The 25,323-nt window shown below is 45.8% G+C and overlaps 1 protein-coding gene across 1 annotated transcript in view; it reads left to right on the top strand.

Annotated features, from left to right (window-relative positions):
* Positions 1 to 25,323, top strand: part of prom1a (prominin 1a) — a gene marked incomplete at both ends in the record, with an annotated part of 60,993 nt that overhangs the window by 35,321 nt on the left and 349 nt on the right. The window contains 22 exons of the mRNA XM_080840884.1: positions 5,339 to 5,459; positions 5,924 to 5,987; positions 6,301 to 6,390; positions 7,137 to 7,160; positions 7,943 to 8,166; positions 8,888 to 8,962; positions 9,139 to 9,202; positions 9,441 to 9,600; positions 9,893 to 10,045; positions 10,735 to 10,858; positions 11,198 to 11,301; positions 11,755 to 11,839; positions 13,381 to 13,527; positions 13,866 to 13,937; positions 16,502 to 16,594; positions 18,184 to 18,237; positions 18,652 to 18,732; positions 18,849 to 18,917; positions 19,252 to 19,341; positions 22,892 to 23,007; positions 23,732 to 23,755; positions 24,321 to 24,389. Of these exons, the coding sequence (XP_080697010.1) occupies positions 5,339 to 5,459; positions 5,924 to 5,987; positions 6,301 to 6,390; positions 7,137 to 7,160; positions 7,943 to 8,166; positions 8,888 to 8,962; positions 9,139 to 9,202; positions 9,441 to 9,600; positions 9,893 to 10,045; positions 10,735 to 10,858; positions 11,198 to 11,301; positions 11,755 to 11,839; positions 13,381 to 13,527; positions 13,866 to 13,937; positions 16,502 to 16,594; positions 18,184 to 18,237; positions 18,652 to 18,732; positions 18,849 to 18,917; positions 19,252 to 19,341; positions 22,892 to 23,007; positions 23,732 to 23,755; positions 24,321 to 24,389 (2,103 nt within the window). The remainder of the gene's footprint in view (positions 1 to 5,338; positions 5,460 to 5,923; positions 5,988 to 6,300; positions 6,391 to 7,136; positions 7,161 to 7,942; positions 8,167 to 8,887; positions 8,963 to 9,138; positions 9,203 to 9,440; positions 9,601 to 9,892; positions 10,046 to 10,734; positions 10,859 to 11,197; positions 11,302 to 11,754; positions 11,840 to 13,380; positions 13,528 to 13,865; positions 13,938 to 16,501; positions 16,595 to 18,183; positions 18,238 to 18,651; positions 18,733 to 18,848; positions 18,918 to 19,251; positions 19,342 to 22,891; positions 23,008 to 23,731; positions 23,756 to 24,320; positions 24,390 to 25,323) is intronic.

Genomic DNA, 25,323 nt, shown 5'->3' with positions numbered 1-25,323 from the left:
GTATATGTGCGTGTGTGTGTATGTATTTGTGTGTCTGTGTGTATGTGTGTGTGTGTGTGTCTGTGTGCGTGCACATGGAGATTTACGTGAGAGTGTGTATGACAAAAGGAGTGTGATGAGGCTGAAGTTACATCACGCTGATCTAACAGGGTTGTGTGTGTGTGTGTGTGTGTGTGTGTGTGTGGGTGTGTGTGTGTGAGACAAAAGGAGTGTGATGAGGCTGAAGTTACATCATGCTGATCTAACAGGGTTGACAGGCATCTGTTGGACTCTCTCTCTTCATCTCTCAGTGATTCAGCTCTCTGATCCGATTGGCTGCGGTCTCGGCACAAACTCTGGCCACCTGCCCCTACAGGTCAGCATCAGGGGCCATTTCCATGGCAGACAAAGAACCTGCACACAAGCTGAGACCTGCAGTCCACCCCGGCTGTCCCCTCTGCCTCTCCTCTCTGCTGAAGGAACCTTGCGTCCGTGAGCAGTGCGTGTGTATTAGCGTCAACAAGATGGCAGCACACCGTCCTAGTCTGACACTCGGGCACCCCCTGGTCAAAGTGTACTTGTACACTTTGCACACAACCGCACACACACAAAACACATGGACATGCGTACCCACACACACATTCACATACACAGAGACACACACACACAAACATGTATACATACACGCAAAACACACACACACATATGTATAAATACACACGCAAACACACACACACACACACACACACACACACACACACACATACCAATGCAGGAGCGCTGTGCGAGGCTAGTCAGCTAGAAAATCTCTCTTCCTCCCCTGCTCCCCCCCCCAGTGAAGCCTCAGCAAAGCCCACAGCACAACCCCCCCCCCCCCCCCCCCCCCACCCCATACGCTTTACTAGACCCCAACCTCAACTCACTCAGCTGGAAACAATGCCCAGTAATGAGAAGTTAAACACGTTCCAGATAACAGTGGGGACATTAGCTTAGCGCTTACTTCAACAACAAAAAAACAACAACGCAAGAAAAGACACAAGCCAAGGAACAAGAGCGTCAACAGAAAAACGTTACAAAACATTCAACGCATTGTGTTGTTTTTTCTTTAAACACGGCGCTGTCCGTGGTTAATGATGCATTGGGCTGTGCCCTGGATCTGTCCTACATGCTGTATGGAAATAAAAGAGGGAATTATTATTGTCTTACACTTCAGTTGCCTCTCTGCCGCCGCGGCCTACTTTCAGATCATGCGTGGGATTTGTTCGACATCCACACGGAACTGAACGGAAGCAATGCTTACACACACACACACACATACACACAGAAAAACTTAAAAAAAACAGTACAAACGTCTTTCTTGATCCCTTTTGAAATTCAGCACAACAATTTTTTTCCTGCTAAACACAGCACACACACAAGAACAACACTAACCAAAAAGAAATGGAATAGAACCATTTTTTCTTTCGAGCACAAAAAGAAAGTGGCAGGAGGCTTGATACGTGTTCCACAGAGAGGGTATTTGTCTGGTGGGTCCAGCCCCTTCTGTGCAGTTTGCCCCTAGGGTTGAGTCAAGTTACGCATCGGGTGGTCCTCAGGGGTAAACTATAAAGGGGGGGTGGGGTTCAGTTGGTGGCTGCATACCTGTAGCAGGTGACTGTGGAGCAAAACCAGACCCTTTAGGTTTGGTTCCTGTTTGCAAGCTGGTGTGGAAAAGATCCAGATGCACAGCCTGAGATATGGGTGACATAGGGAGAGATGTGGGAGTGATGTGCAAGTAAAAAGGAGTGATACGGAGTGATGTGGGAGTGATTTGGAGTGATGTGGGAGTGATACAGAGTGCTGTGGGAGTGATGTGGAGTGATGTGGGAGTGATAGGGAGTAATGTAGAGTGATAGGGAGACTTTGAGAGAGGGCTGAGCTGGCTGTGGAGAGCACAGTCATGCTGGCTGAATGCACACTGTTGTTTTGACCCAATGAAAGACAGGGAGCCATCAGACTGTGCAACGTCCCTGTTCACTGACCTCGACTCTGGAGAGAAAGAGAGAGAGAAAGAGAAAGAGAGAGAGAGAAAAAGAGAGAGAGGGAGAGAAAGAGAGAGAAGAGATAGTGAGAGAAAGATAGGGAGACAGAGGGAGAGAGAGGGAGAAAGATAGAGAGATGGAGAGGGAGAGGGACAGAGAGCGAGAAAGGGAGGGATAGGGGGAGAGAGAGAGAGAGGGACAGAGAGAGTCTCTCTAGTCTGCCAGCTCGCTTCCTTTGTCTTCATGCCAACATGGCAGGACAAAAAGACAGGTATGGCATCTCTACACACGCATAGAGGGAGACTCTCCATACTCTCTAAGTCGGTTTCCATATTTTAAACTCCCATTTGTTCTGTTTGGTGTGGTTAAATGCATAATAAGCTGATGCTTAGCACTACATGTGGTTGCCTAATCGCGCCTTAAGTGCCTGTTCGTAAATGAATTGTAAAAGCATAGCGCTTGTCCTGCGGTGAGGATCGAGTTGTAAACACCCCAGAGACCAGCGGCTGTGCACTGCCAGGCTTCTCCCTGCAGAAGGCAGTGGCGGGGCGGAGGCTGGGCTGGGCTGGGCTTTTTCCTCCGCACTTTTGCCCCTGTGCATGTGGAATGCACTCGCAGCCATCTTCAAAGACCTTTTGTTCATTAGTGGTCTGGGCAGTGCTGACCCAGCCAGGCCTCGCGGAGAGAGGGACAGAGAGAGAGAAAAAAAGAGGGAAAGAGGGAGGGACAGAGAGAGAGAGAGAGAGGGAGAGGGACAGATAGAGAGAGAGAGAGAGAGAGGGCAGAGAATGAGACACACAGACTGAGAAAAAAGAGAGCGAGAGAGCAAGGGAAAGAGAGAGAGAGAGAGACACAGACAGAGGGGAGTGCATGGAGAGAGGGGGTAAAGGAGAGGGAATCACAAAAGGCCTTTGTGGTGTGCAGGCCATTTTGTTCCCCCCTCGCTCTGCATTCCCAGAGAGCACAGATATCCACCACAAATTACCATTTGATATTTTATACTTTTCCTTTCCGTAACCCTTCATCACTGGTTTCATGCACGCATACATGCACAGACACACACACGTGCGCGCACGCACGCAGGCTAATACACACACACAAAGTCACAAACTCCCAGACATAGTGGTCCCGGTGTTAGTCAGTGATGGGCTGAGCTCCATCTTTGAAAACAGTGGGGTGGGTAGGGGAGCTACTGTAGCCTGGGAGAATGGAGCAGAAATCCAGCTGTGTGTCTGAGATAGAGGAGAGCCAGCAGAATGTCTCATTACCATCAAACTGTGTGTAGCTCTCTCTTTCACTGTCACACACACACACACACACACACAAAGAGACATAGACACTTACACACATACACACCGACAAACCACAGATTTGCACACATGTGGGAGAAATGGGAGGTCAAACACACACCGACATACACACACACACACACAAAACGTACACATACACGCCTCCGCACACACAAGGAGGACCTCAAGGCAGAGAGAGAGAAAGACAGACAGACAGAGAGAGAGTGAAAGAGAAAGAGGGAGGTAGAGAAGGAGAAATTTACGTGCGGGGTGTGTATTTCTGATAAGTGCGGAACAAAGCGGCATGTCCACCATGCTGGAGGGGTGTGAATGGAGGTGCCGTCGCTGCGATCCTGTTATGCCTCACTGTCTCTCCGCCCGCCCGTCCGCCTGTCAGTGAGCCACTCTCCCCCATAAATAGACATAAAGCCCTGCTAATATTTATCATTGCTGTCCTCTACTCATCCCCCCGCCCTCTACCCCAGAACAGCCTACTCACTCCGCAACAAACACACATACATTCACACATAAACACACACATGCACATACACTTACACACACACACTCACACACACACACACACACACACACACACACACACACACACACACACACACACACACACAGACATTCAAACACACACACACACACACACACACATACACGTACATGTACACCCACACACACATACTGTACATACACACACACACACACACACACACACACACACACACAACACACACACACATACATACACACACACACACACAGAAATAAATACAGAGAGAGAGTCTTCCAACCTTTAAGCGACAGAAACACTTCATCTTCTTTCAGCTTTATTGTCAGATACTTGTATTTGTTACGTTTGCAACCGGCGCACTGGCAGATTTACTGCAGGTTGGAATAATGTACACCGGAAAAAAGCCAGAAAACGAGACTGAACACCCATTGAGAAACGCAGTAGCAGATTCTATCGGACTGGATGGGAATCTAGCAGCTCCTCACCCCCCAATGCCTCTGCGATCAGCTTTACGTCAAGCCTTTATTATTCAGAATCTGCAGAATGCAGAGAATGAGTCATGACAGAATGATAACAGACGCACACAATACTACCTTCTGCACCTTCACACACACACACTCTCTCTCTCTCTCTCTCTCTCTCTCTCTTGAATCAATTAACAACAGCAAACGCTTTCCATTCAAAGTCTGCAGGGAGACCCAATGTTTCTCATTAGCTTGTATTTCCAAGTTGTATAACACTGGATTTAAAACCCTGAGCTCCCCATTATAGTGCATTCTCTCCCCAAGGATCCTGTTGAACTCCTTCTGGTCATATGGGTATGAATTAGTTTACTGTAAAAAGACACACTTCATGACATGGCATTGGCTTTACTTTTTAACTTCAAACTCTGCAGTTTATTTTCCTTATTATTTTACTACTATTATTTGTACTTACAAAAGTGAATGTCAGATTACTGTTTTAACTGTAGCGGTTTCAGTGTTAGCTTGTGTGGCATGTGGTACTGCACTGATTTGGCCAGGAGCAGGTGACCTCTTCTGTACTCGGTGAAGTGCTTCCCCCTACTGGTCAAACGGGTCATTACATCACTCGTTTGGCGCTGTACAGTGTGAATGTGTGGGCGCCTACCTGTCGATAATATGGCACTACAGAATAAGGAATAAGGGTTCAGAAACTAAATGTTGCATTATTAGATTACTTTTCTCTAATATATGTTCTTGAAATAAGCCTCTAGATTTCCTGGTAGAATACGTAAAAAGTACATTTTCTGAAAGGCAGTTGTGTCTATCAAACACCTCAGATGCAGCTGCCGGCAATACGACAGCAGTGAAAAATAAAACTGTGCCCACGCCAAGCACAATTATCTTCAGGGGTTTGGGAGCACTCCAACTAAGTGTGGGTGTCTCTCCTCAAAGACTATCTTGCAAGGTGAAAAATGCACACACACACATCAGAATGTATTTATAGCACTGAAAGTGGGCACATTCTATCAACATTCTAATGACACAGTTGTGTTGCCATGACTACAGAGCTGGAATCCTGTGCTCGTACGCAGCCAATCAGCACCTGAGCTCCCAGCTGAAACAGATGAGGCGGCTGGTCAACAGCAACCTGAGGGACCTGCACACCTTTGCCAACGAGACGCCCACCGTAAGAACTCTTCTTCTCTTCTCTTCTCTCTTCTTCACTCCCTCTCTTTTGGTGCTAGACACGCCATGTTAGTGTCTCCAAGTGCTGGCGCATAGAAGTGCTTCCTGTTGTGATTCTCACTTGATTAAGTTAAGTCAAGGTATTTGGCTCCCATTGCCATGTGATCTATATCATGGTAAAGACACCTGTAGTAGGACTGCGGTTAAAGAAGTATGAATTAGTTTGAACTGCTTTCCTTTTGGGTATGTCAATGCCACACTGCCATACTCCACACTTCCATACTCCACTCATAGTTAGCTGTACAATTTTTTTCAGTGTGTTAATAACATACTGAAATATCTGTCATGCATGACTGCATCCTCATCTCAAGCAATTTCAAAACAGCTTGAATGTGCAGTATGTTCAGAGGTGCGTGTGAGATTATCATTAACTAGCTATTTGCTTCTTTCCCTTGCCTCACACAGCAAATCGACTACCTGATATCACAGTACTCCACGGCCAAGAACCAAGTGCTGTTCGACCTGGACAGTACGTACAACATCTTTTCACACTATGGCGCTTTTATCAGGGTTTCAAATATCTCACCTTCCATCTCTCTCCCTCTCTCGCTCCCTCTCTCTCCCTCTCTCTCACTCTCTCCCTCTCTCTCCCTCTCTCTCCCTCTCCTCTATATCTCCCTCTCGTTCTCCTCTCTCTGTCTCCCTCTCTCTCCCTCTCCTCTCTATCTCTCTCTTCCTCTCTCTCCCTCTCTCTCCCTCTCTTTCACTCACTCCCTCTCTCTCACTCTCTTTCCTCTCTGTCTCTCTCCTCTCTCTCTCCTCTCTCCCTCTCTGCTCCTCAGACATCGGGCCTCTGCTGGGAGGGAGGATCCACGATGAGCTGGGGAAGGAGGTGCGTCCTGCCCTGGACGGAGCCCTTAACCTGGCAGGAGGTACAGCAGGACTCGCTTCTCCTTTTCTTTCATCTCTTCTTCACTTTCTTTAGCTCCTCTTCTTGCCGGTGTACATCTCTTTCATGTTTCTCTTCTCCTCCTCTCTCCTCTCTTTTCTCTCTATCTATTCTTGCCTTTTCCTCTTCTTCATTTTCCTTTCCTCTGCTGCTTTTCGCTTTCTCTTTTGTCTTCCATATCTTCTTCTGGCTTTTCTCTCCTTTATCTCGCGGCGCGTCGTCTCCTCCTCCGTCTCTTTTGTTTCTCTTTATCGCTCGTCTCTACTTCTTTTGAGAATCTTCCCCTGAAAGAATGGAGCGCTGATAACGTCCTTATCTGTGCACTTGAGAAAGGAACACTTAGGCATTAGGGAGTGCATTCTTTGAAATGCCGTTGAAGTGTGATCGCCCTCTTCATAGCTCTGTCTGAACGATGCGAAGCACCTCATGTACGTCTGAGCGCTCTACCCCTTAACCTGGATGTGCAGAAGAATGTTCTCTTTCAGTTTGAATGATGGTGAAGGCTGGAAATTATACTACACTGTTCAACATTCACAGACACAAGCAATGCCCATACTCCTGAAATGGGTTGCCTAGCTTAAATACGTTTGTAACATGGTGTTAGCGCAGTTAGCATGGCCGTATAGCTGGCATGAATTAAGCTCATGATTACATTATCTCAAGCCCCTGAAGTCTACCTGCCTCCTCACTTTCTTTCATCTTGTCTTTGTCGCTTTTTGGCCCCAAAAGTCAAAGTGGAGAGGGCCTTGAAAGGTAAAGAGCCTTCTGCTCTCTGATTGGATGTGACCCCCCCCCCCCCCCATGTGACCCTCCCCCTGTGCCTGGACTGTCATGTGATTGGTTCCCAATTGGTTCTTCTGTTTCACTCCTGACTCCTGATCCAATCAACAGTCTCCTTTGCGTCTGCTCCCTGGTTGTCCCACACATCCCTGGTCTCCCATCTCTTGACCAACAGGTGTCAAGTGTGAAGTCTTTAGTCTCATCGCACACACACTGAGAGAACTACCATTAATCTGATTGGTCCTCCCCCTGTTATGAGTTATATGGGGTGGTGCCTGATAAATGGTCTCCTGTGTGTTTGTATCTTTGCCATGTTAGTATAGGTAAGTGGTTGGTTAGAGTCAAAGCAATTGTAAAGATGTGCAGATGAGCGCGTGTGCCCTTGTGTTTGGTGTTATGCTATGTGCAAGTGTATCTTCCCCTGGGTGTATGCCTGTACACCTTGTACAAGCTGTTTTTCAGCTTTGTAGGTGTGGTGTGTATTCATCTGTGTATTGGAATTGTGTATGTAGTGCATGTGTGTGTGTGTTTGGAAAATTGGGGTTGTCAGGTGTGTGATTTAGTTTTGTCTTGTTTTTTTTGAGAGTATGTGTGTGTGTGTGTGTGTGTTTGTGTGTGTGTGTGTGTGTGTGTGCGTGTGTGTGTGTGTGTGTGCGTATGCATGTGTGTGTGTGTATGCATGTGTGTGTGTGTATGCATGTGTGTGTGTGCACGTGTTTGCCTACACACTCACTCCCCTTGTCCCCTCCCCTCAGCCATGCATGAGACCAAGGAGGCGCTGGAGAACGTGAGTATGACCCTGGAGGTGCTGCAGGAGGGCGCGGGGAAGCTGCGCTTCAACCTGAGCCTGGTGCGCTCCGGCCTCAACAGCTCCCTGGACGACCCCGTCTGCGCAGTCCCCGGCTCCCCCGCAGCCAAGGTCTGCAGCCGCGTGCTCAGCTCCCTCAGCCAGCTGCACCAAGGAGCCAACTACTCTGTGGTACGCTGGCACAGCGCGGGGTTTAAAAACTCTCTCTTTTAATTCTCCCCCTCTCTTTCACTCTTTCACTCTCTCTCTCACTCTCTCGCGCACACACATTCTGTCTCTTTGTCACACTCTCTCGCAGCGCGCTCTCTCTCTCTCACACACACATACACATATACAAACATTTTCTCTCTCTCTCTCTCTCTCACGCACACATTCACACAAACATTCTGTCTCTCTCTCACACTCTCCCTCTCTCTCTCTCTCCTTCACACACATACACATACACAAACATTTTGTCTCTCTCTCTCACACACACACACACACACACACAACCATTCTGTCTCTCTCTCACACTCTTCCTCCTTCTCACGCCCACAACCATGATACAAAAACAGCAGGTGTTGTCTAATTGTGTGGTCAACTCATACTGCACCTTATAAATGTCCCTTATGGTTTCTATCTTTATGGCCCTTTCTCTGTGAATCCTCCCCTCTCTTCCTGTGTGTGTGTGTGTGTGTGTCTGTGTCTGTGTGTGTGTGTGTGTGTGTGTGTGTGTGTGTGTGTGTGTGTGTGTGTGTGTGTGTGTGTGTGTCTGTGTCTGTGTCTGTGTCTGTGTCTGTGTCTGTGTCTGTGTGTCTTGAGTTTTGTGTGATACTGAGGTTTGTGTGTAGTCATGTGGGACTTGTCCACTGTGTTACTGAGTGAGTCCTGTGTCTCCTGTTCTTTGCTCCAGTTGCCTGACGTTACCCCTCAGCTGGAGAAGGTTAATGAGGCCCTGAAGACGGACCTCAGTGGCATCATTCAGAAGGTCAGTCCATGTGGGGCTCCCCCTTTTGAACTTTGAACTCTTTCTTTTTAGTCTATGTGGGCCCCTCCTTTGCCCTTCGGACTCTCGTGACATGCCTTCAATTTTTCTCTTTTTTTTCCATTTCATTCATTTTTAAAATGATTTGGTGCTTCCTGCTTTCTCTTTTTTTCCCGTAGGGGTACACATCTTTTAATGATACTCCAGCGATGGTGATGAATCAGACTAGGAATGTGGTTGAAGGTGAGTGGCAGAGTTTGCTGTCATAAGCACTTACAGTACACATTATAAAGGAGTAGCTCTGAATGGTTGTAGTTGTGATGGTTAGATTAATGGCACTTGCCCTTTTGGGTGTTTAAATATTTTATTAATATTCTCCCTCCCTCTCTCTGTCCAATGGTCTCTCTCTCTCTCTCTCTCTCTTTTTCTCTTTCTCTCTCGCACTCCCTCACTCATACACACACTCTCACACACTCTGCAGGTGTAAGAGACATGCTGGACGGCATTGGCGTGAACATCACTGGCTTCTCGAAGCTGTTCCCCGTGCATAACTCCCTGACCAACTTCACCATCTTCATCAGTCACTCCCACTCCAGGATTGAGGACATTTACCCTGTGATAGACCGCTATGACTTCTACAGGTACCTTCCCCAGACCTTCTATATGTTTAACTGAAATGGTACAGTAAGGCTTTAGCAATTATTCAATATATTAAATGAATATCTATTCATTATTCAATATATTAAATTACTATCTATTCATTATTCAATATATTAAAATATTATCTATTCATTATTCTATATATTAAACTACACTTCATTTGATACTTTTACCCCCCCAAAGACGGTGCAGTACAAAGCGCGGTGACTTCCTTTCATAAGTTGTTATTCGTTCAAAGTGAGTTGTATGAGTGACTCTGCGCCCTTTGTTCAGGTGGGTGGCCTGCATCACGCTGTGCTGTATGGTGGTGATGGTGCTGGCCTTCAACCTGCTGGGCATGCTCTGTGGCATCCTGGGCTTCGACCGCCACGCCACACCCACCACCCGCGGCTGCATCTCCAACACCGGAGGCAACCTGCTCATGGCGTGAGTCAGCGTGTTTTAACACTACTTGGATGTCATACGTGTTTTAACACTTTTTAGAAGTCTTTACAGTACAGCTCATATAGTGTAGGCCTGATGGCATGAGCCTGTATGTCATACTAGCAACATGAGTAGTTACACGTGTGGATGGAGACAATGCCAACATGAGTAGTTACACGTGTGGATGGAGACAATGCCAACATGAGTAGTTACACGTGTGGATGGAGACAATGCCAACATGAGTAGTTACACGTGTGGATGGAGACAATGCCAACATGAGTAGGTACACGTGTGGATGGAGACAATGCCAACATGAGTAGGTACATGTGTGGATAGAGACAATGCCAACATGAGTAGGTACATGTGTGGATAGAGACAATGCCAACATGAGTAGGTACATGTGTGGATAGAGACAATGCCAACATGAGTAGTTACACGTGTGGATGGAGACAATGCCAACATGAGTAGGTACATGTGTGGATAGAGACAATGCCAACATGAGTAGGTACATGTGTGGATAGAGACAATGCCTGTTGCTAATGGTGCTGATGTTGGTGTGAAACACCCCCATCTTTTACAGAAATGTTTTTTAAACATAAACATTTGCCTGTCACATTTGATTGTGATGGTAAAAGCTGTGTGTGTGTGTGTGTGTGTGTGTGTGTGTGTGTGTGTGTGTGTGTTTTCCCCAGTGGCGTTGGCTTTAGCTTCATCTTCTCCTGGCTGCTGATGGCTATGGTGGGCGCCAGCTTCATAGTAGGCGGAAACGTGGAGAAGCTGGTGTGTGAGCCCTTCCACACCAAACAGCTGTTCAAGGCAAGCACACACACACACACACACACACACACACACACACACACACACACACACGTCACTGGCCAGGGGTCACATCTGAAGCCCTAACAATTATATGCAGTCACACAGTTACACTCAACGTATGATGCATGGCTCTGATAGTTATAGAGAAGCCATGCATAGTTTTGTATTGACTCAGATATGTCTACTAAACTATATATGCACTAGGAATCTCTTTATCTCTTATAAAATGTAGAATGTTTCTCTATCTTATGCACTGACTACAGGGATGTGTTTGTAGGGATGGCGGATGTGTTTTTTTAGTCGTTTTTAATCCATGACGGGTCTCGTGCTTCACAGGTGTTGGACACCCCTCACCTCATCATGCCTGCCTGGAAGAACTTCATCCCTGGCTACCTGTACAACGACCCCGAGATGGACCTCACGGTGGAGAGCTTTTACAGGTGAACAGTCAGATCATTACATGCTGCCTATGGTGCTAAAGTACATCAGATTTGAACTATTAGAATAATACAATGGCACACAATTATTGCCATTAAGTACCAACAGAATATCATTTGGCTCGTTGATACACAAACATAGATGCGTAGTTGGTGGTCTACTGTGTTGAAGGATTGTAAAGGCAGCTGTACTGTATTAAGTTACTATGCACCACAAGGGGGCAGTAGTGAGGATGGAAGTGTCTGCACAGGAACACACTGTACTTGGGCTGTTCAATGTATGGACGCCTTCTTTAGCGCCATCATTTCCTCTATACTCCTTAGTTCTCAGTATTCCAGCATCCGTCACTCTCTTCTCTCATATACCTAACACCTCTCCTTCATAACCCCTCTCTTTCTCCCCTATTCTCCCTCCCTCTCTTTCTCTCTCTCTCTCTCGCTCTCTCTCTCTCTCAGTAATTGCAAAGAGAACAGAGGGATCTACTCTGCTCTACACCTGGATAAGATCTTCAACGTCTCTGCGTTCCTCAACACCAGTGTGGTAAGGCCTCCTGTACCCCACACACACATAACACTGAGTAAAAGAGGAGACAGGAGACAGAATCACTGGTGTTGCTTGTGCATTGGTTAAGATATGTGGGAGACAAAAGTTGAATTTCGAGAAGCTAACTGTGAAATCCTCCGAGTGCCATGTGTGAACAGTGCCAAAAGACGTCTCAATCTTAAGACATACTCTAACTCTAACTATAACATTCTCAATCGGCACACTGCTCTGGAGTATTTCCTAGCGGGCTATCATCCTCAGTAACAGAGTGAAGACATATGAGCTCCAGCCTCAGCGCAGCCAGGCAGCATCTCTATTTAACCCTCAGTCTGACCTCGACCCTCAGCCCTGCTGGCCGCTTCTTGAGCGAGCGCCAGCCTTATCTAACGGCAGGAACAAACACGCTGCCCTGGCTCCCCATCGCTTCAGCGTCTCGCCTGCTCCTTGGGAGCCAGCTGGCCGGCTTACAAGCCTTCTTCTGGATCAGGGGATATCAATGGGGGGGGGCTACCCACTGCGAGACACATGCAAATGAGCCCCTAGTTAGCAGAGCTGTACGTTCAGTTCAGCAGTTGAGTTGTCTTAGTCTGTATGTGTGCATTTATATGGATGATGAGGAGAGTGATGCATCATGGGAAACGCTTTGCTGTAGTAGCTTACCTGGCTGTGAAAAGAGATCTTGCATGGTCTTGACATAGCGGAGTACTTCAGAAACACTTCACTGAAGTGCCATGCTATGGGAGTTCAACTACCTCCATCAGGGGCACATAATGTGGGCTTTGTGGCAGTGAATGCAGTTGCCCAGGAAGCTCTCGTCCTGAATAAGAATGTGAAGGGTGCTCAATGTAAATGATGTTGTCTCCCTGGGCAACAGTGTCCTGTACTGGTCGCCTGGGGCCTGTGCTGAGAGCACATGGCAAAGACGTGTGCTTCAGGTTGTGTAACATCCTCCTACTCGATGTAAACAGGGGAAGGTTTCCATTGTCACTGTGTGAGCAGGAGGTCCACAGAGCAGAGGGAGAACATAAGGAGGACATATATGGTGGTGCCTGTCAGGCCATACATAGGAAGGTTGTTATGTTTAGCATGCAAAAGTTGCTGGCGTGCTCAATGAAACATCTGGACAGGCTGCCTCTCTTTGTAATATCAGAGACCCAGCTGTCTGGAATTTTCTAGATCAATAGATTGACTCATTGCTTAAAATACCAGTGGGCTTGTGTGCATGGCATAACCTGGGTATTTCATTTGGTGACTATCCATTTAAAAATGAAGCAATTTGTTGGTACACTCTACCTCTTATGTAACCACCAGTGAAGATGATTTGACAGTTAGGGTTAGGGTTTGTAACAAGTAACAGCAAGAACATGACAAGTACAGCATATTTCAGCCCTTAAAAACTCAACATAGATAAGTACATTAAACCTTATGCTACTGAAAATGAAGTGTGATGGAAAGTAGTCAGCTCTTTTCCCTCTAGCTGCATCAAACCCGCTCCAATACTAATCAGTTTCCTTCCACTGTGCCCATATTTTGCCCAGTTCACGGAGGACATGGCGCGGGTGGTTGATGGCGTGAAGGTGGACCTGCGGGGCATCTACCTTCTGGAGACGGAGGGCAAAGACAACCTGGTCCTCTTCACAGAGACTGGCATCGGAGACATCAACTACACCGCCTACCTGGAAGAGGTGTGAGACTTATCAGCACATAGGAGAAAGAGTCAATAACACTGTGCTGCCTTGAGGGAGTTAAGGTCTTGTGTTCTGAACAGTACCTTGAGAAAATGTTGATTGTTCAAATTGAACTGATGTGGAATAAAATGTGCAATAAAATTAAATGAATGAGGAACTGAAGACTGAGAGTCGGGGAGGAAGAGAGTTTGTGAGAGACGAGTGGATCTTTAGACACTCAGTTATAGACTGAGAGAGAGAAAAACATAAACAGTGTGTGTTTGTCTCCCAGCGTAAGACAAAAAGAGTGCACAGTGAAGCATGTCCCATACTTTGTGTTCTTGGTGGCCTTCCAGGTCAACAAAAGGGTGACGCTGGTGGACCTGCTCTCCTTTGCCAAGGAGCTGGATGCCCAGAGTGACCAACTGGTATGTTCTATTCTGTTCCTTCTCCAGCCCCAGTAAAAGCAACCCAATGCAGAAAGCCACAACCCACGACGTATAATCTCCCATGCATATAAGCCGGTAGTCTTTTCATTTTCAGACACAGTTTCTAATTTGTCTTTTAATGGGCATTCATATAGAAAAATCCAAAGGGGTAGACTTTGGCGTGGTCTCCATGTGAGGCTTGGGTTTCTTATCATCCATTGTGCCTACACACTTGCAGCCTCTATAGGTCTCCAGATGAGGCTGGCTCAGGAAAAGGCTGCTTTATTTTTGCCTTGCCCTCAAGGGCTCCAGGGCCAGCACAAGCCCTCCATTCATTCTGGAAGGTTCTGAAGTGACTGGGAGTTGGCCCAGAGGGCTTGTGCTGGCTGTAATTGAGCCGTTTTCTTAAGTGAGCCACTCTATTCTGTACGGAGAGTCTGTCTGTCTGTCTGTCTGTCCAGCTGGTGTCCACCTGTACCTCCTCAGTCCACAGGGAGAGAGAGTGAGAGACGTGTGTGTGTGTGTGTGTGTGTGTGTGTGTGTGTGTGTGTGTGTGTGTGTGTGTGTGTGTGTGTGTGTGCGAGAGAGAGAGACATAGAGAGAGAGTTGAATTATGTGTGTGTGTGTGTGTGTGTGTGTGAGAGAGCGACAGAGAGAGAGAGAGAGAGAGAGAGAGAGAGTCAGATACTGTGCGTGTGTGTGTGTGTGTGTGTGAGAGAGAGAGACAGACAGACAGAGAGAGAGAGAGAGAGTGAGAGACTGTGTGTGTGTGTGTGTGTGTGTGTGTGTGTGTGTGTGTGTGTGTGTGTGTGTGTGTGTGTGTGTGTGTGTGTGTGTGTGTGTGCATGTGTGAGAGAGGGAGAGAGGGAGAGAGAGAGAAAGAGTGAGAGAGAGAGAGGAAGAAAGATTGTGTGTTTAAAAGAAAGAGAGCGATTCATGTTACATCCAATAATCAGCACAGATGCTGCTGGCCAGCTGGTGAGGCTCTCCCTTCAGTGGTTTATTAAGCAGGGCAGGTTTCCCAGGAGTTCATGAAAAGCTCCTCTACTCTACAGGCTGCACCTATATGCTGATGTAGCCGTTTCTGTGGAGATGAATGCATACCACTGGTTCTCAGGCTATTATCACCTTCTTTACAGTCTGCCCCTAGTGGACAGTCCTGGTCTAGAATGGTAAACTATGCATCACAGGTATTCATTTCAACTCAATTCAATTTCAATAACAACTAAAGTTGTCTCTAGGTCTCTTGGCCTGAACCCCCTAGAGCAGTGGTGCCCAACCACCGGGCCACGGCCCGGTACCGGTCCGTGAGGCATTTGTTACCGGGCCGCACAGAAAGAATAAATAATTTATATCAATTCCGCTGTATTAATTATTAGCGTCTGAAAGGTGTTTTATTTTGAAAAACGACCGGATTTTCCCAGACGTCACATTCGCCTGTGCCTTTTGTCACGTCAAGACGCTTGTCTTGTTCAAGTGATACGTCACTCAAAAAATAAGCCCACAAACTAGCGAAAATTAGTAAAAAAAACAAACATCTTTGGAGAGCTTCTTTGCAAAGGTGAAAAGGCCAACTAAGGGAGCCAGAAGAGGAGCCTACGACCTCAAAAAAAGAAAGCTTCTTTCAACAGACAATACCGGGAGTCATAGTTAAAATACGGGTTTATCACAACAGGTGATTCTCACGCACCAATTCCGCTCTGTTTAATATGTGGCGACAAGCTAGCACCAATGAAGCCTTTAAAACTGCTTCGGCACTTGGAGACCAAGCACTGATTCAGAATTTTGGTGAGTTGTATTTTCCATGCACTTAACGTTCGTAATACAATGGTGTTGGCAGCAAATTAACTCCACCTAACGTTAATGTAAGCTTTTGTGTGTGAGCAGACCGGGCTTCATTCTATCAAATTCGCGCTTGCCTCACGGGTGCAATTGAATGATTCACATCAATATGAATGGATGACGTGTAAAATGACACCTTGAAGCCGGTCCGTTAAAAAAACCCTACATTAAACCGGTCCGTGGTGCAAAAAAAGGTTGGGGACCCCTGCCCTAGAGCAAGCATGAAGGCGACTGGGGCAAAGACAAACTCCCTTTTAAAAGGAAGAACCTTTGAGAAGAACGTCAGCTCACAAGGGGGGCCCCATCTGCTTGGGGCCAGCCAGGCAGAGAGAGGTAGAAAAGGAGAAAAGAACTAACAGATTACATACACAGATCAGAGGATAAACCATATTAGCACACGTGTGGCATATGCATGATATATGATGCATACATGCTTCCAGCTATCCTGTGCACTGAGTGTATAGATATTTGCTGCAAGTTCTATAGCACTTCTACATCTTTCAAAGCTGAGCTGTCATGATGTACGAGGAAACCAAAGAATCCTTTATCATGGAAACAGGTTCTTGGGCCCTCATTACTTGTCTTTAATACAGGAACAACAGTGTGGAGGCCAAACTGTCTAAGAAAACTCTTCTCTATGAACAATATCCCAGTTGCAAAACTGAAATGAACTAACTCTGTTCTCTGTCCATGTTCCTGCCCCCCCCCCCCCCCCCCCCCAGCCAAAGGGTTCCCTGCAGACATCTCTGAAGGGCTACGCCAGCACCCTCCGGCAGATCCACACCCAGCAGGTCCTCCCCATGGAGCAGTCACTGGTAATCAATCACTGAACTCATTGCACCTATTAACTCAGAAGCCACAATCTTCTACTCTGAGATCGGCTGCTTGAGTCTGTGACAGTGCAGTGGAGCATTGATTGGGACTCTTAAATCATAATTTTCACTGTTGTGATTCAGCTAATTAAAAGCCATCAAACACATAGAACACACAGAATATATACACACACACACACACACAGTATGTGCTGGTGACAGGAAGAAAAAAATTATGCAAATCACCAACAGTAAATTCAAATGTATACACCATAACTAATTCTGAATAATATGAGCATACAACACAGCATGACACACCACAACAGAGAGAGAACAAGGCAGAAACATACACATCACACATAAGGATTTTACATATTTAAAGTAACTGCACACATAGTAGCATAGTATTGGCTTATTCTGTAAAATCTTTCTTCTGAGTTCTTTCTTATGTGACCGTGTTCTTGATTTCTCCCAAATAATGGCTTCCCAGAAATATGTTAGAGCGAGGGTAAGCTTACGTCCATCTTTGGTTTTCTTTTGTCCTGTGTACAAGCTGTTAATGTTCCATACCATTCAGAGAACCATGAATTCCAGTGTCTGGTTCAAAAGGTTTTATATGTGACCATTGTATATATTTTTACTTGCACGGTGCAAGTTAAAAATATGTTGTTTTTCTTGTGAGTCCACTTAAAATGAAACCATGCAATATAAAGGCTGAGCACTTGCATATTATTTACATAATTGCATATTATTTCACATGCTATATCCACTTGGAACTTTATGTTTTTAGATTGAACACATATTTAAAGATTGAATCCCTAATGATTGTCATCATTTTCAAAAATCATAATCGATCATATATCATCTCCTGTGAACACAAACTGTCATTGGGGATTTCATATTTAAATTTTTACAAAAAGTACATTCTCTTTTTTTTTGTGGTTTTCTAAATTCATCTCAAAGCTGTTTGCTTTGTCTCTGCACCTTCAAGAAAGCATGAATCAACAGTGGGTTTTGTGTTCAAGACAGAATGCATGTAGAAATGTATCATTATACAAAATGATTATAAAAAACATTTGTATTCACTTAAGACATACAACTGCATAACACCTACTGTGGATTGTGCTTCCGGTTCAGAGGTCAAGTGTTTGTTTCAACTTCATGTACTGCACCAAAGCTCACTGTCATGGGTGAATAGAGTCATTTTGTAATGGTGGCCTTTGTTTTTGCTGCTTTTAATGCCAGACATGATTGGAGAAAATATAAAGAAAACATGCCCTTCAGGAGCTATGGTGCACTAGCATGGCAGTATCCATCTTTAAGTGCTTGACTGTAAAGCCTAATTAACTCCATGTAGTGTTCATCTTTAACAACCTGGGTGAACTGGATGTCAAGGAGGAAGAGGTTGAGGCAACGTTTCCAGCTGTTTGTATTTAGCAAAGTGCTGTTCCACCACATCACACTTCATCACAAGGCAGTCACTATGCTGCATAGTGGAGCATTTAAATGCACCGGTGTCTTGTTTTCTTTGTGTGATGGGCGTGTCTGTGCCTGTGTCACCCGTCGGTAATGTTTCTCTTCTCCTCTTCCAGACCACGCTGAGCCAGAGCATTCGCATGCTGCAGACGACCTCCAGAGAACTGCCTGTAAGTGGAGCTCCTCTGTAGGCCTGGTGGAGTAACTGCACCTTTATAGGCCCACCACAGGCCCCCTGATGGAGTAACTGCACTGGGTTGTTAAAATGGGACAGAGCTGTGACATTCTCATGTGTCATAGGCTAGCTCCACAGTACTTCCTGACTGGACATTTTACTGACTTTATTTGTTTAAGCTTTTCATCATTGTGAAAGTTGAGTTTCCACCACAGCGCAATGTGATTGATTTAAAAGCATATCTGTGTATGAGGATATGTGAGGTGTCTTGGTGTTTTAGTCAGTGCATATCCTAGTCCTTAAGGTGTCCTATCATGATATTATTGTTTTATTGTGTTACAACTACAGCTAGACTTGATGTACATAAGGAGGCATAGCATGATGTTGTGTAATCCTTTGATCTCTTTAGAACAAAGTTTCTTCTGTCTTGAGTACCATTGAGGCGGCCCAATATCTTATTTCCTACAATGCAACTTCCGTGGTCAGTCAGGTAATGCATTCTGGAGTCTTCCACTTTGTGTAGAAAATGTTCTTAGTTTTGATGATGTATTTACATAATGACATGAATCCTCCTGATCAACAAACTGTGTGTCTTGGTTCTTACAGGAAACAGAAAAATACAAACAGATCTTAATTGGGTATTTCCAGCAGTACATAAACTGGGTTAAGTCCTCAGTGAGTATACCATCATATAACCTCCTTATTATTTTTTTTACAGCCAATGTAACTCTTAACCACCCAAGTTAATACCTTTAGAATAAACTGTCCAAGGATGCAGTGTGATAGTAACCATGCGACTTACATAGAAGTCCTTAACAAGTCCTTTTAAGTCCTTGTTAGCCGTAAACCAGCACATCAACATAATTTAAAACGTTACTAGGACTGCTTATTTCCAGTACCTCCTGGTTAAATTGGCTCTGATTGGCATCCTGCTCATTCCTCTCTCTCTCTCTCTCTCTCCCTCTCTCTCTCTCTCTCTCCCCCCCCCCCCCCCCTCCCCCACACATAGCTGGCCCTGGAGGTGGCCCCTTGCAAGCCCTTCAGCAACATTGTGGACACGATGGAGATTGTGGCCTGCAGCTTCCTCATTGATTCGATGGTGAGACCATAATGGCCCCTTTCAAAATGCAGCAGCCCTGCCTGTGGTTCCCGGGCCAGGGTGGGGTTGGTTCCTGATGGGCAAGGTGGAGGCTGGTGGGTGGGTGGGTGGCTAGGGTGGGGGTTATTGGTGCGAGTGGGAAGAGGGGTGGTTATGGTGGTGTTGGTGGTGGCGACGAGGGGCGGTTTGGCTGTTCACGAGCTGGTACAGAATGTTCACATCCGTGTTCTGGGGGGAAAGAAAGGAAGGGGAAAGAAAGATAGAAGAAAAGTACAGAAAAGTGACAGGACAGCACATTCTCACAGCAGGGGCAGGAGGTTGGACAGGAGTGCTAGTGCGCTGTGGTCAGAGCTGTCAGAGTTCCCTGGAGTCCTGTGTGTGTGTGTGTGTGTGTGTGTGTGTGTGTGTGTGTGTGTGTGTGCGGTGTGTGTGGGTGTGTGTGTGTGTGTGTGTGTGTGGGGGTGTGGGTGTGTGTGTGTGTGGGTGAGGGTGTATGTGGGCAGAGGGGCTCCCAAAACCACTATGGGCTGATTTATGTCAAAACTTAGCAGCACAATCCATTCCAGACACAGTGGAGGAAGAGGAGGTTAATACCCTGGATGTTGGGGAAATGGGGAGGGATGTGGGGGTGTCGGGGGGGGCCATGTGTAAATGAGGTCCTGTGTGTTCTTATCTACAACACCCCCAACCGAAAAAGAAAAGAAAGAAACTCCCCCCTACTTTTCTCCACACCGTCAATGGTCCACTTCCTCTGGTTCTGGAATCTGTTGGATGATTGGGCTGATTCTTTAATGCAGCTCAAGTGTTCAGCGGTGGGAGGTCAAATGAAAACAGGCTTACATAAGGCCTGTGTGTGTGTGTGTGTGTGTGTGTGTGTGTGTGTGTGTGTGTGTGTGTGTGTGTGTGTGTGTGTGTGTGTGTGTGTGTGTGCGCGTGTGTCTGTGTGAGTGTCTGTGTGTGAGTGTTTGTGTGTGTGTGTGTGTGTTTGTGTGTGTGTGTGTGTGTGTGTCTGTGGGTGTGTCTGTGTGTGAGTGTGTGTGTCTGTGTGTGAGTGTTCGTGTGTGTGCGTGTGTCTGTGCGTGTGTCTGTGTGTGAGTGTTCGTGTGTGTGTGTGTGTGTGTATTCATGTTTGTGTTAGTGCGATAGGTGTGTGTGTGTGTAAGTGTGTATGTCAGAGCACTCATTACACACACCCTCTAATGGCAGGAAGCATCGCACTCCCTTAACGAAGGGGGAGCAATTAACCCCCGGTAGCCTGGCCCAGCCCCCTGGCCAAGGAAGGACCCCGGGGGAGTCAGTGGGTTTAACCAGAAAGTGTCTGGAGCCCTGGACCCCGAGGGCTTGTTAAGGCCCCCTGTTAGATTGTTAATGTAGGGGTTCAGGGATAAGGATAGGTGGGGGGCAGGATTTATATGCTGACTCCTATTTAACCCCACGAAGAGAGATCCTGAAGACTTTGAGATTAACCTGAGGTTGACCAACCAGTCAGTCAGTTAGTTAGTTCATTAGTTAGCCGTTGCAACAAACATTGTAATTAATTTGCCTAAGAGAGGTATAACAGGACAGAAACAATAACAGTCAACGCAACACAACATACTAACTTCCAGTGCATCCAACAGCTGTATGGCTGAAGTGCTAAAACATGGATATTTGAAATATCGTGTGATACTGTTAACACTCAAAGTTAGGCATAAAACAGTGCTACAAATTGCAAAAAACAAACTGCCAAGTATATGACAGATACCCAAAGACAGATGAACTTCACTGTATTTGAAGTTGCTTTTGATAAAAACATCATAAAAGTACGCTGTGAAGTGCAAGAGGTGCTGCAGTGGGGTATGAGCCCACGTACAGGTCCCGTCGGAGGTGCGTTAGAGAGCTCTGTGTTTGCTCAGCAGGATAGCGGGAGAGGTGTGCCTATAGCTGCCAGAAAGGGAAAGCTGATCAGTGTAAAGCTGTGAAAACAGCTGTGGTTTTTAATGCTGGGTGGAGTTCCTGCTGAGGCCTGCTGCGCGGCTGTACACTGCCTGCGGCGGCAGGGGGATGAATGAAGGAACACGGAGACTCTCTCTTCCCCCTTGCTGTGTCAGGATCCGTGCCTGTGTGAGGCTTCGCCCAGACAGCTTCCCTCGTGGGGAACAGTCTGAACGTTTTGCTTTCCTCGCCCATCACACACATATAGCTTGTCAAAGCCAAATAGGGGAATGGACTAGATTGCATAACCAGCTCACTGAGGGAAGGTAAAGATGGATGTATGGGCTGCTGAAATTGGCCAACACAAATGGGAGAATAGGTGTTATAAGGACGAGGGACAGTCAGCTGTATTTACCTGGGACTTGTGTCTTGTGTAACAAGTCATCTTGGACTTCACATTTTCAGAGGTTGGGGGTTGTAGCTCAAGCTGGTCAATCTTGAGGCCGCTCCAAAGTCTGTTCTGTGACCGTTCAGTGCTGTCATCAACTAATAGCTAACAGTGATCATTTCAGGAGGAGCTCTTGAAGCTGGTAATTTACCAGACGGGGACATTGGTACTTTCCATAGAAACATAGAGCAGGTCTGTCCCTGTTGTTCAGGCAAGCATTATCAGGATGTAATTAGCTTTTTTTCCTAGATCCAAAGAAAAGCCTGACTCCTGCGCAATCTTTTACTCCCCCCTTTTAAACAGTGGTATGTAGTGTCTGTGCTTTTAAATATATGTTGCATTAATGCATTAAGTATTTTGAAACTGTTTCAACAGACAAACTTAGTTGTTTTATGAAAAGTGCCAGGCAACCATTTGTGTCTACACCAACAGTGATTGTTGTTTCTACTGTATGGTGCATTAACTTAGTCAGGCCAAACAGACCCGTGCATATCTTCATTTAAGCACTTCAGCATTTGAGCTAGCAGACAGGCTAACGTATCCTTGCCAGTAACTACCAGAAAGCCAAACATGCTGCAATGGAAGCCTAAGTAGGTTTTGTGATAGGCTAGCTGATTTAGTCTAGCCTACTTCATAAAGGTAACACATAAAATAGATTTTTACCAAAGATGTTTAGTCAATATTTTATTTCCACATTTTTCCCATCTAGCTATGTTTTTTATTACATGTTGCATTCAAATTACATTGCCGTTCTAAAGTCTTGTCACAGCATTTAGTGTTTTATCTTCCAATAGACCATTTAGTGTTCTGATGTTCCAACAGACCAACTTAGTTGTTCTTTGTGACAGGGGCCCACAGCAGTTAGTGCAAGGTGCCAGAGGCACTGACTGGTCACGGAACACATTGACCGGTCACGGAACAGTCTCTGCAGCTCCCCCTACAGCTAGTGGTACTGGCCAGTATTAGCACCAGGCCTCAAGACTGACCAGTTTAAGAAGCAACTGCTTCGGACTGTTGAGTGAATGGGTTGGTGGAAAATGTCATGTCTTAAATCAATATTTAACACTGAGCCCCTGAAATATCTTACATGTCACACAACAATGCAAGTTTGACATTGCTATCTACCCTAAACAAAAGTGTTGTTGGCACTGATGTGGTTGTTGTTGTTGTTGTTGTATTGTGTTTTAGAACACCTTCTGGTTCGGGCTGGGAGGTGCCACCCTCTTCCTGCTGCCCAGTGTGGTACTGGCTGTGAGGCTGTCCAAGTTCTACCGCAGGATGGACACGGAAGACGTCTACGATGAGTAAGTCGCGCTCATTTTGGTTTTATGGGAACTTGAAAGCTTAGAAAATATCTCAAATATTCCAAACATTCAGAGAAAAAGCCTATAAAGAGTGTATGACAATGTTTTGCCATAACGAACATCTTGCCATCTCTTGTGAAATACTTATAGGAACAAACAAATGTGTTATTGTTCATTTAAGCAGACTGACTGTCTTTATCCAATTGTAGGGTTTTATATCTCTACATCTTTCCTCGCTTTCTCTTTCCATCTCCCCCTCTCTTTCTCTAAAGCTCTACATTCCTCAGGTTTTCATTTCTCTCTTCTCTTCTCCTCTTTTTTTTCCTCGCTGCAGTTCCTCTGTTTCTGGGACTTGGCATTTTACTCTGTGATAACCATTCTGCCGTTTCCATATCAACCCCTCTTCCCCTTCATCTCTCTCTGTCTGGCACTTTGCACTTTACAAAAAAAATACATAGAAATACAAATAAAATATGTAAATATATATAAACTTAAGTATTATATCTTAACTTGTCCTTTTTCAATGATATGAAATCACCCTCTCTCATACACATATACGTACAGTAACATACTGAGAAAGACAAGTCACCAAGTGTCTTGCTCTTGGGAAGCTGTGTCTGCCGACCGCTGCCCAACTGGTGTCTGTGTGGACAAATCTTATGGTGCAATTTTAATGGACTTGCAGCAGACCGTTAACATCTTTGCCTGTTTTGTATCTTTTTAGCTTTGAGACAATACCCATGAAAACGTAAGCTTTATAATCCCCACCCCCCAACCCCCTTCCCCCCTCCCCGTCCTAACCCCTCCTGTCTGTTTTGTAAGTATCTAATTGTATCCTCACTGGAGGTTTGTTCATAAACGCCACTGCTGAATTCATGCGGTGCTGGGTTGGTTCGAGCTCGTAGCCCTGGAATGCGTTTCTGGTGGAGGCGTTTCTCTGGCTTCTTTTTCCTGTGCTGTCTTTTTGAAGAAGAAAAAACTAAAAACCCTTATCAAACACAAAGGGCTGTTTACTATCAACACCTTAAAGACACACATATCGATCACAGTTACTCTGTATAGTTACACTGTAAGATACTACATTTGTACTATGGCTATTTTGTACACATTATATACTTGTGCTATATGTTAGCACTTCTGTATCAAGGCTTAGCCATAATAGTTACTCAACATCCTTTCCCACCAATCGGTGGATAGCATGCCATATGTGTGAAGTTCCTTTTTTTTGTTCCTCCGCCGTCTATTTTATTTGCTTGTTGTGTTTTATTTTTTGTTTGTTTTTTATTTTTTACAAAAATAACATTTTGTTTCAGTATGGAAATGGGTTATAATGGTTATCATAGTGAGCACATACGAGGTATCCCAAACCCTGTAATGAGAAGGTAAAACACTCTTGCATCCCCTTGGATTGCATGCTTATAACTCGCATGCATGTTTTGTTTTGGATTGTTTTGTTTGTTTCCATCTTTGTTTGGCTGGCAGGGCAGAAATAAGGGAAGTCACAGTATTTCAGTAGGGTGTGGGTGGAAATCATGGGTAAATCATGTAGTGGGAGAAGCATAGTGCATGCTGGGAGAGGAATTGGCCCCTTCTCCACACATCTGGGTATCACCTGTGTCTTCAAGCACTGCCCTGGGTGCAGCTAACGCTAACTCACTGATCACCTTGCTGACTAGTTCACCCAGACGAGCTAACTCTTCCTAACCTCGACTCTGAGGCTGGGCCGGAGTGCTGCAGCTGGAAGGGTGCGGTGCGACTGACTAACTGCATGCTGCCTGCGCGGTGCCTGCATGCTAGGAGGAAGTGGAGAATTGCACATCTGCGCATGCTTGCTTTGAATCATGGATAATCAGTCCACCTGAATTGTCTGGGCTCTGCTTTTCGATTGTTGCGTCGTTTTTTTTTTTGTATGTATGTGTTTTGTTTTTAATATTTTTTGGTTAGCAGCATGTCTGATCGCATGTGATTTGGGATACAGCTGAAGCAGCTGCACTGTGTCTCTAACAGTAACGTTACCTCATACGGTATGGACTCTAACCGCATGCCTTTTGAATGGGACCTGCATAAGACAGGCTGGAGCCCACCGTGGGAGGAGGTTACGTTTAAAAGGCTTTGGCAACCACAGGGGACCACAGTGACACGCGTGACACACATGAGCAGTTATGCCTGCAGAATTTATCCAGTGCAAAACCATGGTGGCTTTAACCCCTAGACACAGATAACAGCCCACGTGCTATTTATATTACATGCCCTCTGCTGAGACAAGCATGACTGAATCCAGTGGAATGTCAGACATGCAGCACATTCCGCAGTCTA

The sequence above is a fragment of the Sprattus sprattus genome (genome assembly GCF_963457725.1).
Source record: "Sprattus sprattus genome assembly, chromosome: 6".
NCBI classification, from domain to species: Eukaryota; Metazoa; Chordata; class Actinopteri; order Clupeiformes; family Clupeidae; genus Sprattus; species Sprattus sprattus.
This window is presented reverse-complemented; position numbering and strand designations above follow the sequence as displayed.